Source organism: Rutilus rutilus (genome assembly GCF_951802725.1).
Source record: "Rutilus rutilus genome assembly, chromosome: 6".
Taxonomy (NCBI): Eukaryota; Metazoa; Chordata; class Actinopteri; order Cypriniformes; family Leuciscidae; genus Rutilus; species Rutilus rutilus.
The window spans coordinates 23,913,406-23,928,446 of NC_140214.1; the positions used below are offsets into that span (position 1 = coordinate 23,913,406).

The following is a 15,041-nucleotide window of genomic DNA, read 5'->3' on the forward strand; positions in this document are numbered from 1 at the left end:
TTGTTCGTGAAATATTTCAGTTGGATTTCTTTGAAGACATCTTCCATTTATGCTGATATCAAAGGCTTGTCTATATCTAGATAAAGTGGCCTGGAGCAGTGCAGGTCCGTAAACAGCTTGGTCCATTGTAGGCCATCTCAGTGGCTCATGCTTCAATCGCATACTAAATCACAAATGTGCCATGAAAATATGCCAGGCCATTTGCGGCCAATAAAGGCATAATTGTGATGAGAATAGAGCATCCTCTCTAGTCGCCCATACCAAGAGCCTGCTTTGCATGACCAAAACAACCATCTGATCCCTGTTGTGCTGAGTTAAGTCTCTCTGTATTGTCTCCTTTGAGTTGTCTTCTATTCTAAGTCTTGTGATTCCTCTAAACAGCCCACAAAGCAGTTTATAGCTCATAGGTCTAAGATATCATGCTGGAGGCTGAAGGAATGGAGATATTCCAGTTTGGCTCCCAAAGGTGGTTGTTGGAGAAAAACAAAGTGAGAGAGCTCACTGTCAAATGGAAGATCACACTGTTAGGAGGTGCTTTGATGTCTTTCCATTTACTTCCTGGAGTGATTTCGAGGACGACTCAGATTTTCACAGATTTGTACAGACTTGCCTGTGACTGCTTCATTCATTCACACCTGCAATCAAGTAGTTACATGTCCACAACATGCATGTTTCCCATTGAGTCACCGTCTGAGAGTCTTAGACTTAGCTGGAAATACCCTGCTATCAGTCGAATCAAGAGGTGAATGTTTATGGTGGATTGCTCAATAGCATAACAAGAAGCAAATAAAGTTTTCCTAGTTATAGTAAACATCATTCTCTTTGTCTTATGCCCTTTCATTGGAAATCTGGTGCTTGATCGCTGATTGATTAAACATTCCTATCAACTAACTGTTGAATTCCACCCTTTCCCATTTATTATTGCTTTAGTCAGGAGGAACTTGAGGATTCATACACAACCATGAGGCAGTTACCACCCTGTCTGCTGTTGCAGGGTTCTTATACACAGTCAAAAAAATATAGTGAAATATTTTTACAACTGAAATTAACTGTTTTCTTTTTTAATATATACTCTAATGTAATTTATTCCTGTGATGAGCTGTATTTTCAGCATCATTACTCCAGTCTTCAGTGTCACATGATCCTTCAGAAAGCCTTAGTTGTACACGTTATGATCTGTGTGTGAATGTGCTACATGTTTTTTGTTTCTTTAGAAAGACCCCTAAAATGAAAATTTACTTGACAGAAGGCCAAAAGAACAGACTGAACAGATAAACTAAAGAACTGTGCCCAGAGAAAGCATCCAATAACTTTTCATATGCTTAAATACACAAAGTTGATCTTCTCGCTCTGGTTATTGTATTCTTGTGTCAACACGTCTGCATACCTTTCAAATTGGGTCACACCTTTTGACACCTTTTCTCTGTTAAGGTGACATCACTGCTTAGCCTTTCTGTAGTAATATAGGGCTTTATGTTGCCATAGATTTCCTTCGACCACAACAACTGGACCGTTTTCTTAAATTACAGGACATTTTTTGTTAGTGCAAACCTGAGCGCTCGTAACTGTTGTGAAAGCCCCGGTGGACGAAAGCGGAACTGCAGCTGCTGTATTAAATGGCTCTTTTTTCTCTTTTCACTTTTGATCCCTGAGCTCACACATTCCGATCATTCCAGGCGCGCTCAGTTATTTATGAGAGCAGAGCGCGCGCCTACCAGCTCATAACCCAACCAGACCCGAACGCGCGCGCACACAAAAAACGAGCAGATAAAACACAAACAGAAGATATAAGTTGGATTACTTGGATTATTATTACACATGCCTTTAACAGAATCCGTGTGGAATGAAAGTGTTAGTTGGTAAGTTGTTCTTCAATGTTCGTGCTAGCCTAGGCTACTACAGACATGGAGTTTAATGGACAATAGTAGCGAACGCGATCAATAGTGCATTAATTGGCAGAAAACCCGAATATATGTAACGTTAACTTTAAATGTGACGCCGATAACTTGAACGGCTTTGAGGACGATCCATGAAACGAAAATGTTTCATGTTTATGACGTTTAATTAGTTTGGCACGTGTTGTAGGAATAATGAATATTATACATTGTGCTCCCTTTAGTGCGCTACCCTTTTATTGGGATGAAAACTAGTTCTTAGCCCTATATTTGAATAGTTGTTGGTGAAGTTGTGTTGGTTTTTTTTTTAAAAATTGTATTATTTAAAAAAAATATTATTGAGTTATGTTCCTATATTGTAGCTATATACTTATTGTAGCCCTAATTATTTATAAATAATACAAATAGCTATTATTATATAGCCTATTATTTGACTTAGCCTAAGTAAAACCAGTTAAATCAGATGTTACAAAAAAAATGACACATTTTTAGTGTACTTTTTAGTGTTTGTTTAGATTTGATTTTGTTACTGTTGCTTAAATATGTGCTCGTTGCACTTTCTGTAAACTGATCAAAAAATTATTCAGTACTTTAACTTATGAGAGTTTAAACATGGTTATTTTCTTTCTTTCTTTCTGTTATTATCTATATGGAATTTAAAAAATCATAATCTTTTGCTGAATGGTTCTCTTGCCCTCTAGGTCCAGTTCAGTTCATAAATACACATCTTCATCAAATAAAATGAGAGGTGAAGAGGCATCTGGGACTGTCCTGCACAGACTAATTCAAGAGCAGCTTCGCTATGGAAACCCCACAGATGCCCGCACACTCCTGGCCATCCAGCAGCAGGCCCTGCGACGAGGAGGAGGTGTTGGAGCTGGCAGCGGAGGGGCTTGTACTCCACAGTCTTCATCTGAGAGCCTCAGTCAGGAGGAGCCCCAGTCTCCTCAGCTCTCTGCCCGCCAAGAACCCCAGGGTCAGGAGCACCAGGTTGACTACCAGCACTCTGAGAACTACACAACACACCCACACCACGGCGAGGAGCTGCCCACCTATGAACAAGCCAAGGCCCAGTCTCAGTTTTTGGCCTCCCAGTGGTGCCAACCGCACAGGGGCCAATCACTAGAGGATAGTGTAACAAGGCAGATGCCCCGTGAGGAAGAAGACAGCTGGGACCAGAAGCGAGGCCACGCACGGTCACTGAGTGAGCGGTCTCTGCAGTTTTCAATGGAGCACAATAAAATGCCTGCAACATGTTCTGACAGTTACCCTCAGATACATGGATATCATGCAAACCAGCACTTACAATATAGCCAGCAAGGACTGGAGTACAATAAGCGGGTGCCTTATACTGAGTACCCCTTTCCTCTGCAACAAGCCACGGAGTATGAACAGTGCTACAAAGAACCACCACCATTTCATTCCCAGCACAACAGGTAGAGAAGACCAGAACAATTGCATAATTTACACTTAACCACAGTGACACATTATATGCAATTCCTGCAGTTCTGACGTACTTTATTGGATGTGTAATTATGACTAACAGTCTGTTGGCTGATGCTATGGCTGAGTATGTAATATGGTACATGCTATTGTAGTTTGTCTTCTAACTATACTAACATACTGAGATGAACTAAATCCCATTGTTTAGTTTTTCATCAAACATGATGATTTTTACCTTGCTCTACTTCCAGACTTCAAACACCAGAAGTTTGCCATAGACTCTCCACATCTCCCCCTGCTGGCAGGGAGGTCGCAGCTTGCAGTCGCATTCAACTGGAAATGCTCATGAATGAGAATAAGAGACTGAGACAGGAGCTAGAGGGACACACTGAGAAGGCCCTCAGAATTCAGAAGGTAAAAGACCCTGACATTTTTAGCTGTACTGTAAATACGGTAAATACAGATCTTAATGGGACACCCATCTGAAGATAAATAAAAACACAGGCTGTTGACAACAGGTTATATAATTACAAATGGCTATGGATACAAAAAAGTTTTGGAGACATTTGAGCAAGGCTCAGCTGTAAATACAGATCTGTATGGGACATCTGTCTGAAAAGAACATATATATACAAATATATATTTGTAAACAAGTATATACATATACATATATACATAGTATATACATACATAGTATATACTATTATTATAATATGTAATTAATATTTCGCATACACATATAGACACTATATTTATATACCAGAGAGTGATGACAACTATAAAATAGCTTTTCATTTCACTTTGGCTAAATTCCAAAAGGCCATGAAGTGTTTCCAGTGGATTACATCAGTGCAGTTAAGCTGTTGCTCACTCTGAAAGAATGATAATTACACAGGTTTGAGCATTTACCCATCAGGCCACTGCCTTGTGTAAACATGCCTGGGATGATGGAGTCATGGTTAACGCCATCCTGATCTTTCCATATGGCACTCCTGAACAGCTTCTCTGTTCTCTGCTCTTAATCACAACCAGGAACATTGCTAACCATCTTTGAGTATTTCTGAGGCCATCATTGTCAGACGGACACATCTGACATGCTATTTAATTGTCTTTTTATTTTTTCCGCCAGCTGGAACAAGAGATCGAAAGGATCTCAGAGGCCTACGACACTCTGATGAAGGGCTGTGCCAAAAGAGAAACTCTGGAGCAAGCGCTAAGAAACAAGCTGATGGCTGAGATCAAGAGGCTGCAGCATTCAAGCATTCAAGCGGCAAAAGAAGCCGAAGCTGCTGACCAGAACCAGCATGTTATTGAGAAGCTCCTTCTGCAGAGTGAGTTCATGAAAACGGCCACATTAAACCTCATTACTGTTTCACATGCTCTGGATACTTCTTAACCCAGAGTTGCACAAAAAATGTGAGATCTGTTTTTCTGTTGAGTCATTTTGCTTAAAGAGGGAATGTGTTTCCAATTAGAGCGTTCCAACACAGGAATTTCAGTCACATAGCAGCAGATGAATGATCAGAAAAGAGGATTAAATGTCAGATGTGACCTTAGCTTTGCGGGGGAGAATGCCTGGGGACAGTTAACCACTGACAAACACTGTCAATGCTCTCGTTTGATCCACATTGACAATTAACAAAATGCTCTGCTCAGCCTCACTTCCTGTTTGCTGAAAGTTGGAAGAGGCGGGGGCGATGATGAGTTTTGCAGTGATTGGAGGGAAATAAACAGAACAATCTGAAACTCTGAGATGTGGGTCAAAGGGAGAGTGGGTCGCTTCTCCTCCCCTCTGCATTCCTTAACCGCTTGTGTAAATGAGGCGCTCCGGACTTTGCGATTGAATTCCTCTTGTTATGAGCAGGAAGTCAATGGGGAGTGGTGCTGGAGAGGGCCTGCATAAACATTCCTTCAGCCTCATTCTCACGTCCTCAGATAAATGCCTATGCCTGTTATGACTGGATATTATGGCTTAGTATGTACAGAAAACATTTATGCAACATACATGGCCTTCAAGGCAATCATTTCCTCAGTTCATGCATTCCTACTAAGTTTGTCAAAAGGTCACCACCACTTACGAAATTGCACACAACAGAGAAATAATAATAATATAATACAACTAAATATAATATAATAGCTGTAGAACATTTAGTATTTTTCTTTATGTGTTATGTGCACAGAAGAAACGTCCCCGTCCCCACCACTTTTTTAAACCAAATAATACCCATGGACGTACTTAAACTTGGCATGTGGGGGCCACAAATGGGATTTCTTTGACTCTCTAAGCATCTGACCTGCTCAAATCAATTTAATTTACAAACACAGATCTCAAATTTTTTGTTCTCTAACAGATGAAGAACAGCAATTGCAGTGTGCGCGTCTGGAGCAGGAGGTTGAGCATCTGCGAAACGATGCGGAGAACCAGCAGCGCAGGAGCGAGGCCCTGGAGAGCACCCTGAGGTCCACGCAGACACGCAGCCAGCAGCTGTGGACGGAGCTGCAGAGGAAGAGAGCGTATGTGGAGAAGGTTGAGCGTTTGCAAAGGGCTCTGGCTCAGCTGCAATCAACATGCGAGAAAAGAGAAGGGTTGGAAATGCGCCTGAGGACACGGCTAGAGCAGGAACTGCGGAGCCTCCGAAATCAGCAGGTACTGAGACAAAACGGTGCTTTGTTTGTTATTTTTAACTTTTCAGATGTGACTTAGCATTGTTTGTCAGGGCTATTTCCTTCCAGTGAAGCTAAGAATAGCTCGAGACTTCAAATCGGTATATCACAATAATCTTACACTTTGTTTTTCTTTTTCCACAGCGGCAGCCTCAGCCAGTCGGAGGGACATCCGATGTGAGTGTGTCCACAATGCAGGAGCTTCTGCGGGAAAAAGAAGAGTGCATTTTGTCCCTGGAGGCTGACAAGATGCGCTGGGAGCAGAAATACCTGGAGGAGAAGACCATGAGGGAGTTCGCGATGGATGCCGCCGCCACCGCTGCAGCTCAGAGGTAAAAGAGGAGTTCGGTGTCAAATTCTTCTGAAAATATTGAGTTTTGAAGCAATTTCTTATTGTTTTCTTCCTGTACTTCATAGAGACACAACCATCATCAACCATTCGCCCCGTCATTCCTTTATTGAAGAGCTCCCATCTTCTGAGCACAGAAACCAGGAAGTAGAAATCAGGTAAGAGAATCACCCTCAGTGCATCTAAAATTCAATTTCAGTTGTGTTTAATGAACCACTTTGGATTGAAAGATTGTTTAGGACTCATAAGTTTCATATTTTGTCAGGATCCGTGCCCTGTACACCCAAATCCTGGAGAAGGACACAGTGATTAGCATCCTGAAGGAGAAGCTGCAGCAGGAGCAGAAGGGAGAGTCAGGTGACTTCTGCCCAGCTACAACTGAGCCCTCCATCACCATCTCTCATTCAACGGTCACACACATGGCCCAGGGCAAAGGTTAGTGTCTGAATGCTAACATTAACATTATGGTACACTGCTAATTAACGTTACCAGTTAAAATTGTACTAGTTACATTAGTGTCTGGTTAATATTAGCATTAGTGTTCACTGCTAATTAGCATTTACTAAGCTTTTGCTAGGTAAGTTACTAGTTTTTCCTTGCTAGGATCTTGTCTGACTGACATTAGTGTTCACTGCTAATTAGCATTTACTAGGTATGCTTTTACTAGTTACTAGTTAAGCTTTTACTAGCTAAGTTATTGAATGCAGGGCTGTCGCTAAGCGGGGCAAAAGGTGGTGACGATTTTAGAGCCCCCAGCTTCAAATACCCCAGCTACGGCCCTGATTATCTAAATAACGTAAGCAAAGTGTTCACTGCTAGTTAGCATTTACTAGTTAAGAGTCCGACTAGCAACAGTCTTCCCAGCTAGTTAGCGTTTACTAGTTAAGTGTCTGACTTACATTAGCATTAGTGTTCACTGTTAAGCATTGGGTTCTCAGATTGACAAAATTAGCTGAGTAGAATTAGATCTTAAAATTGTAACTAACTCTTATGAATCTTTTTTCCAGGGAACAGTCAATCCAGTGACCAGGCGGCTGGTACGTCATATTCCACTCTTGCTCCTGTAGCAACCCGGAGACATCCTGAGCCAGTCCTGTCAGAGAAACAGACAACAGATCAAGCCTCATGCACAGAGCCCAACCCCAGTGAGTCAACTTTTAGTTGTTTCTGCATAATATGGAAAACATTTAAAAAATGTAATTGAGAGACAAAGTTTAAAGTAAGAAATTAAGTCACATTGTGTGATAACTGGTTAATTTTTTGTTACTATTTTTCACAGATAGCATCCAGAAAGCACCATCTGCTGTGGACCTTTTTAAAGGCCTGGATGATGTGGCGGCTGATGCAGTGGAGATCTTCATTTGATGAAGAACGCTTGGTCAAGGCATGCAGGACAAACTGCCCTGCAAAATAAATACATCATACCTGTGTGATGAGAAGCTCTGGAAGATATGAAATGACACCACATCACTATACTGTTGTGAAGAAAGAGTCCAGCTTAATAACAGAGCTGCTCAAAATCTCATGTGAAAGAGGGAGCTGAGCTCTTGTCTTTAAAGTACATCTCCAGTCTGGTATGTTTTGACAGATTAGATAGTAAACTGCATTACTGACACTTTTGCTTCTGGTGAGAATCCAGAAATTTTGGTATTTACAGCCGTCCCGTACTGGAAGACGGGCACAAACTCCTAAATTGTCATTACTATTGCATTGTCCCTCCTCTCAGAAGACCTGTGGTAACTCCACCACATTCCAGTTCAATTGGCTTTCTTCTTGAGACTGAGGCTCTCGCATGTATCTTTTCCACCCCACCTTTATAAGTGGTTACATTTTTCTCATGGTTTTCTATTTATGGCTGCTACACCCTTCATCGAAGTTATTCTTTTACATTGCATGCTGTCACGTTGTGCGAGGCAAAAACCTTATTTCGACCTAAGAGTCTAAGAGAACTCTGTCAGAGAGAAAACCAGTTGTATTATATTACAATTTGCGTTCCTGTACTTTGTTTTTGAATGTGTTCGCTCTTAAATGGCACATTTGCTGGTCAAGGTGTCGTTTCAAAGTAAATATTAATATATATTTTGTACAATTATTTTGTGTTGGGTTGGAATGTAATGCTGAGGAACTGGTGCCAAAGAGCATTTCAGTAAAGTTGTGTAAACACATGACTAAGGGTTGACCTCTTCTATTTAATCCATGAAAGATGTGAATGTTCTGAAACATTTCATACATTTACAATAAAGCTATTAATATATAAAAACGTGTCTGTTGGTTTGTGACGCCCTTGTGAAATATTTGTTGGTTCTAGTAAGAACTGGATTTTATCCCATTTCACACATTCTCCATCACGTTATTCCGGGTTTTCACATACAGTCCGAGAAAGATGAGTAAGTTGTAAATGAATGCCAGAGGGGCATTCCAGCTCTCAAATTTCACCATAGAAAACCTCGCGCTATTTCCCTCAGGCTCACCTTTATCCGCATTTTAAACTCAGACTTCTGAGTCATTCAGACAAACATTCTGCTTTTGAGATAGAACAATAGATAACTCGCTCAAAGCTGACTTACCCAACACCTGACTAACCCATCCAGCCTCTTATTCTGTGAATATCACTGACAGAGTCAACTCAATATTTCTCAGTGTAGTCACATGCTTTTTAACATAGTGCTGATGTCACACTCTGTTTCCAAATTTAGGACAATGCTACTCTGTATTGTGAAGTTTTTAACAAACTGACTGTTGTAAAAATGAATGAGAGGCATCTCAGACTTGCATTGCTCATGAGGAAGTTGTTTGTTGGTGATCTTACTGTAAGTCAGTTATTTAGATAGTGCCAAGGCATGCTAGCACTGAACTGTGTGAAAACTGGGCAGCTCACACATGCAATCCAGCATCATTTTGTATGTGTATGTATTTGAACCAAACCCTAATCCTAACCCTACATGTTGTTAAATAATATTACACTTAAATATATAATTACAGTGTAACGAGAACACCAAAGTGGGTTACACTTTATTTTAAGGTGTCATTGTTACAGTGTAATTATATATTTAAGTACTGAGTAATATTAAGCAACTACATGTACTTACTAGGGTAGGATTAGGATTTGGTTGAGGGTTAGTTGCATGTAATTATGCATAATTTACTGTTACTACTATGGTAAGTGCATGTAACATATGTGACAACTGTAAAATAAAGTGTGTTTCTAAAGTTTGACCATAATTTGTAATGAAACAAAAATGGACCAAATGGAAGGCATTTTCACTTGTGTTCTCAGACTTTTGAACATATTAAAACCTCTCAAAAATGGACTTGTAAAAGAAGGCTCATAAATTATTGTCTTTATTACAAATGCCAATTTAAACATTTAAATAAAGTGTGAATTTGTGTGAATAAAGTGAGAAGTCAATAGAAGGTTCAAAACTTTTAACAATATTTAGGGTGTAATGAGAGAAAAAACAACAACATTGATATACCGGTAATCTAAAAGTAAGCTAAAGCGTGCTAGGATGCTTCACTATTTATGATTCACAATTGATACACAATTCAGATCTGTTGTAACAACAGTAAACAAGGGTCATGATTACTAGTAATTATGAGACATTACTACTAATAATATGTAAAAGGTGGCCGTCATATTTTCATAAAGCATGTAAATCAAAAACATGAAAACTATTTTTCCTGAAGAATGTTGGTGAAACTACTTTAAAACTGTAACTTGCCAATTTACAAGCTACAGTTCATAAACTAGTCAAACTGCCCCCCTTATAAATAGGGATACTTAAAAAGATACTAAAGGAAGCTACTAAAACTTTATATGGTGTGCAATATATTTTTTGGATTTAACATTAAAAAGAGTATGAGAGTATGGTACAAGAAATAGAGGATATAAGCTCAAACTAAGTAAATTTACAAATAAAAATATGACACCAGAATGTAAGAATGGTCAGTGTAAGGCGGGAAGGATCAGTTAAATGATAAAAAACAATTTCACAGGTTGAATTTCTTTAAGGAATGTCTAAAAGACATTTTAAGAACATGTTCTTTCAAATTCAGTTCTTGAAACAGACATTCAACACAAAACAGTGTCATTAAGGACCAACATACTAGAACCATTAAAAGGTCAGACTTTATAAAAAATATATAAATATATAAAGTAGTAATAAATACAGTGATGGATTGTCATGTCTTAGACTCAGTATCAGAACGTCTTAAGTACAGTTTATAAATCATAACAGCATTGCCATTTAAACTTATAACAGAAAAAGAGAGGAAACAGTGGGGGAGTTCATGACCCTCGCCTATATACATTGACATTATTCACATGTGCTTTCAATATTTGCTATAAACCGTCTTCCACCAAATAACAGTTTAACAGGCAAATATGATGACGACACTGTGGCACTGGATCTTCATACCAGCACAAGAACAAACCTGGCTCCAGATGAGCTTATATATGCAGAGAAAATCCTTTTGGTTGGAATGAAAAGGTTTAGGATTTTTATGGTGGTTAGAGCTTGTATGGGAACCGGGAAACATGTGATACACTGCCATTCATCTTGCTTATAAGCGCAGTGGAGGCCTTTTCCTCCGCACAGCCAGAAAAGCTGCCAACATTCTTTCGACTTTTGAGAAGCACTTGACGTTTTTTAACCTTGGGTTTCTTCCTCGGCTTGAACAAAATGGAGGGCCGTGGAGCATTTCAAGTTCAAAGGGCACATTCCTGAAGCTTGAAATGTGGAACGCCAGCAAATATGATTTTTTTTCTATCTGTTTGAGTGAGGCCACAGTAATCCGCCCTACAAATCTGAATTAAAGCGGTTGTGCTTGTCAAAAAGAATAAGAAAAAACATTAGATGTTAGATGAATTTTGGGTCAGTCTGGTCCGGAACCAAACTATGTTGAAAACCAGATTAATTTGCAAACAAACCCACCAACTTTCTAAAAGAAAAGGTTGTCCTGTTAATTTTCAGACATGCTGGTTGGATGCTCTGTGCTCTCAGACAGTAGATTGATCACTTCAGCCGCACACGTTTCCAGCATTGATTGATGACTGGATGGAATAACCTTCACTTTGGACTCTGAATGATAGATCTGAAAATTGCTGCAAGGCAAATTAATTAAAGCAGCCTTGCCTTCATGTTTATACCACAATCTGAACCATACCTCGTGACTGCAGTAGTGCAAGTGCAATGATGAAGAGCAGTAAAACCACAAGGGGCCACACATTCCCGGTTCATGACTAAAGCTACCATGATGTGTTTTCATGGTTAGGAATGACAACATTTCAAATGCTAGTCATGTGCATGGGTGCATTTTTCAGCTCTGCTGTTTTAATGTATCAGCATTTGGCCATGATTGCATTTGCTGCTATTTATTTAGAGGAATGCATTAAAGCATTCCTTATCAATTAAATGGCATGAGTAATGTGACAGTTCAGAGCACAATGTAAGGCTTTCCAAAAACCTGCCTGCGTGAGGTCCCAAAACAAAACAGATTGCGTCCACTCACTTTTTAATTATACTGAGCGATAAATTAATGCACATAAAGAAGATATAGATAATTAATACAGGGGCTTTCAAACAGGGGTCCAGGGCCACAAATGGGAGCTATGGTGCCCACAGAAAAACTTACACAAAAAAATATTTTAGAAAATGTATTTTATAAGGCTGTCAAAGTTAATGAATGTAAAATAACACGATTACTGAATTTAAAGCTGTTCCAGGGCAACTTTACAGGCCTTTTTTTTAAAAGGGATAGTTCACACAAAGGTGAAAATTAGCCCATGATTTACTCACCCTCAAATCATAGGTGTATATGACATTCTTCTCTCAGACGATTACAATCAGAGTTAAATAAAAAAAAACTGTCCTGGCTCTTCCAAGCTTTATAATGGCAGTGAATGGCCGTTTCTGTTTTGAAGTCCATAGAAGTGCATCTATCCATCATAAAAGTGCTCCACACAGCTCTGGGGGGTTAATAAAGGCCCTCTGAAGTGATGCAATGTGTTTGTAACGTGTAAAATATGAACATTTTTCTTACACTAAGTAAAATTCTAGCTTCCGGCCAAACATAGTTTACTGAAGGCTTATACTTCTGCATCAGACTTATGCCGGAGCCTTTAAGCCTGTTTTATACTTCTGCGTCGAACTGCCGCCGTAGCTACGTCGTAGGCTGTATGTAGCGCGCGTACCCTTCGGCGTACCCTGACGTGCACCTCTCCAAAAATGTAACAACGCGTCAATTCTACGCGGACACAAGCGCTGTGATTGGTCTGCCAGAACCCCTCCCTCGGGGTTTCATGCTCCCCAGGTGCGCGTCAACGCGGACAACGACACAGAAGTATAAATTAAAACCAACACGTTGCCTACGGCGTATAGGCTCCGGCGTATGTCCGACGCAGAAGTATAATGAGGCCTTTACGCTGTAAGCTACGTGTTGGTTTTCATAAAGCCCAATTTATACTTCTGCGTCGAACTCACGCCGTAGCTACGTCGTAGGCTGTGTGTAGCGCGCGTACCCTTCGGCGTACCCTGACGTGCACCTCTCCAAAAATGTAACAACGCGTCAACTCTACGCGGACGCAAGCGCTGTGATTGGTCTGCTAGGACCGCTCCCTCGGGTTTCACATGCTCCCTCTGCGCGCGTGAACGTGGACAACGACGCATTGCCTCCGGCGTAGGTCCGACGCAGAAGTATAAATCAGCCTTAAAGCCTTTTTTATACTTCTGTGTCCTTGTCTGGGTTGACGTGCAATTACACATGCAGAGGGAGCATGTGAAACCCGAGGGAGGGGTTCTAGCAGACCAATCACAACACTTGCAGTCCGCGTAGAATTGACGCGTTGTTACATTTTTGGAGAGGTGCTCGTACACCTAAAGCGCAACTTATGATGTCAGAAGTTGCGTAGTGCATCATGGAGTAGCGTAAATATCAGCAGTATGTCGCATTACTCGCATAAGTTGCGCTTTAGTCTAAGTGGAATCCGTATGTTCGTTTGGCTGGAAGCTAGTTATTTTACTTTATAAATGTTAAAATATGGATATTTTTCTTACACAAACTCATCGCTTCAGAAGGCCTTTATTAACCCCCCAGAGCAGTGTGGAGCACTTTTATGATGGATAGATGCACTTCTATGGACTTCAAAACAGAAACGGCCATTCACTGCCATTATAAAGCTTGGAAGAGCCAGGACATTTTTTTATATAACTCTGATTGTATTTGTCTGAAAGAAGAATGTCATATACACCTATTATGACTTGAGGGTGAGTAAATCATGGGCTTATTTTCATTTTTGGGTGAACTATCCCCTTAAAATCCTTGTTTCTTGTTCTGCAAATATATTTTTAACAAGGGTCTGCTGACTGATGCAACTGCTGCATAACTGCTCAAAGAAGCATAAACATAAGGTTTCAACAGTAAAAGCTCCAGACGTCAGATTTCAGATGTCAGCCTGGGTTAGTGAGTCTCCATGACGTTGTGATATCAAGAACATGATTCTAATAACATAAGGCTCATGTCAGTAAGACAAAATGAAGCTCATGGCTATAGAGAAATTGATACATTTCACTTTTAGACATGACGTGAACAAAATGATATTTTTCTCACACAGTGAAGTGTTGTGTTTCTGACGTCTCTCTCACTAGCCCAGGGTCCTGTGTTTTTATTTGGTAATAGTGAGCACATGGCAAAGTGTGCGCCAGGGCCAAAAACCATGCTCTCGGTTACCATGATTGCTGTGGAGTATTCATGCAGGATTTCCCCGTTTTAGCACAAAGCTTTCTTTCAGTTTCATGGAAAGTCTGAATTGCTGGTCAAGAGGCCAGGGGTTGAGAGAGGCACACTAGGATATTTTTGGTTTAGTGGAAGAATGGCAAGAGAGGTTGTGAAAATCCCAAAAGCCAGTGCATGTTTCAGTGGATTTGGAAAGAAAAAAGCAACTTTAACGTTATATTCCGTGTCTTAACTATAATTTAACAGCACTGTAAGATTAACTAAAGTATGTTAATCTAAATCTTGCTTGCAGAATGTTATACATTCAATGTGAGCAGTCTGACCAACATGCATAACAAAAATCCCTAAGAGTAAAATGAAACATCCCTGTAAGCATTTTAAATCAGCTGTGTCATGAGAATATAGAAATGTACACAACCATTCAAAAGTTTGGGGTTAGGCAGAATTTCTAAAGCTTTTTAAAAGGAATTAATGATTATATTCAACAAAGATGCATTAAAATGATCAAAAGTGATTATAAAGACATTGATAATAATAATGATAAATGTTTCTTGAGCAGAAAATCATCATATTAGAATGATTTCTGAAGGATCATGTGACACTGAAGACTGGAGTAATGATGCTGAAAATTCTGCTTTGACATGACAGGAATAAATAAAATACATTTAAATATAAAACAGTTCATTTAAATTTGAACAATAAACAAAAGAGATTTTTCAAAAACATGTAAAAATCTTGTCAACCCAAAACTTTTGAACAGTAGTGTAAAATGCCCTATATTTTCATATTTTAAACCATCAAGAGTCAAATATTTAATATCTGATCAAATATGACCCATGTGTCTAGTGTGCAAAGAGAGTCAGTCAGTTACTGTATTGTAAATTATAAGCTATACTGCAAAATACTAAGGAATCCCTCATTACACGGAGAACATATGTAAAATTATTACTATTATT

General features: G+C 39.7%; 1 protein-coding gene across 1 annotated transcript; it reads left to right on the forward strand.

Annotated features, from left to right (window-relative positions):
• Positions 1 to 1,600: 1,600 nt before the first annotated feature.
• On the forward strand, positions 1,601 to 8,606 carry amotl2b (angiomotin like 2b). Its single transcript, XM_084411450.1, has 10 exons — positions 1,601 to 1,859; positions 2,597 to 3,331; positions 3,590 to 3,752; positions 4,468 to 4,669; positions 5,690 to 5,985; positions 6,147 to 6,334; positions 6,420 to 6,509; positions 6,617 to 6,786; positions 7,359 to 7,496; positions 7,631 to 8,606. Exons 1-10 carry the CDS (start codon positions 1,819 to 1,821, stop codon positions 7,714 to 7,716), a joined length of 2,109 nt encoding a protein of 702 aa, XP_084267576.1. The 5' UTR covers positions 1,601 to 1,818; the 3' UTR covers positions 7,717 to 8,606.
• The last annotated feature ends 6,435 nt before the right edge of the window (positions 8,607 to 15,041 follow it).

Coding starts and splice junctions, on each gene's coding strand:
- amotl2b (XM_084411450.1), top strand. CDS start 1,819: ATGCCTTTAACAGAATCCGTGTGGAATGAAAGTGTTAGTTG. Junction 4,670..5,689: donor TGAGAAGCTCCTTCTGCAGA/GTGAGTTCATGA, acceptor GTTCTCTAACAG/ATGAAGAACAGCAATTGCAG. Junction 5,986..6,146: donor GGAGCCTCCGAAATCAGCAG/GTACTGAGACAA, acceptor CTTTTTCCACAG/CGGCAGCCTCAGCCAGTCGG.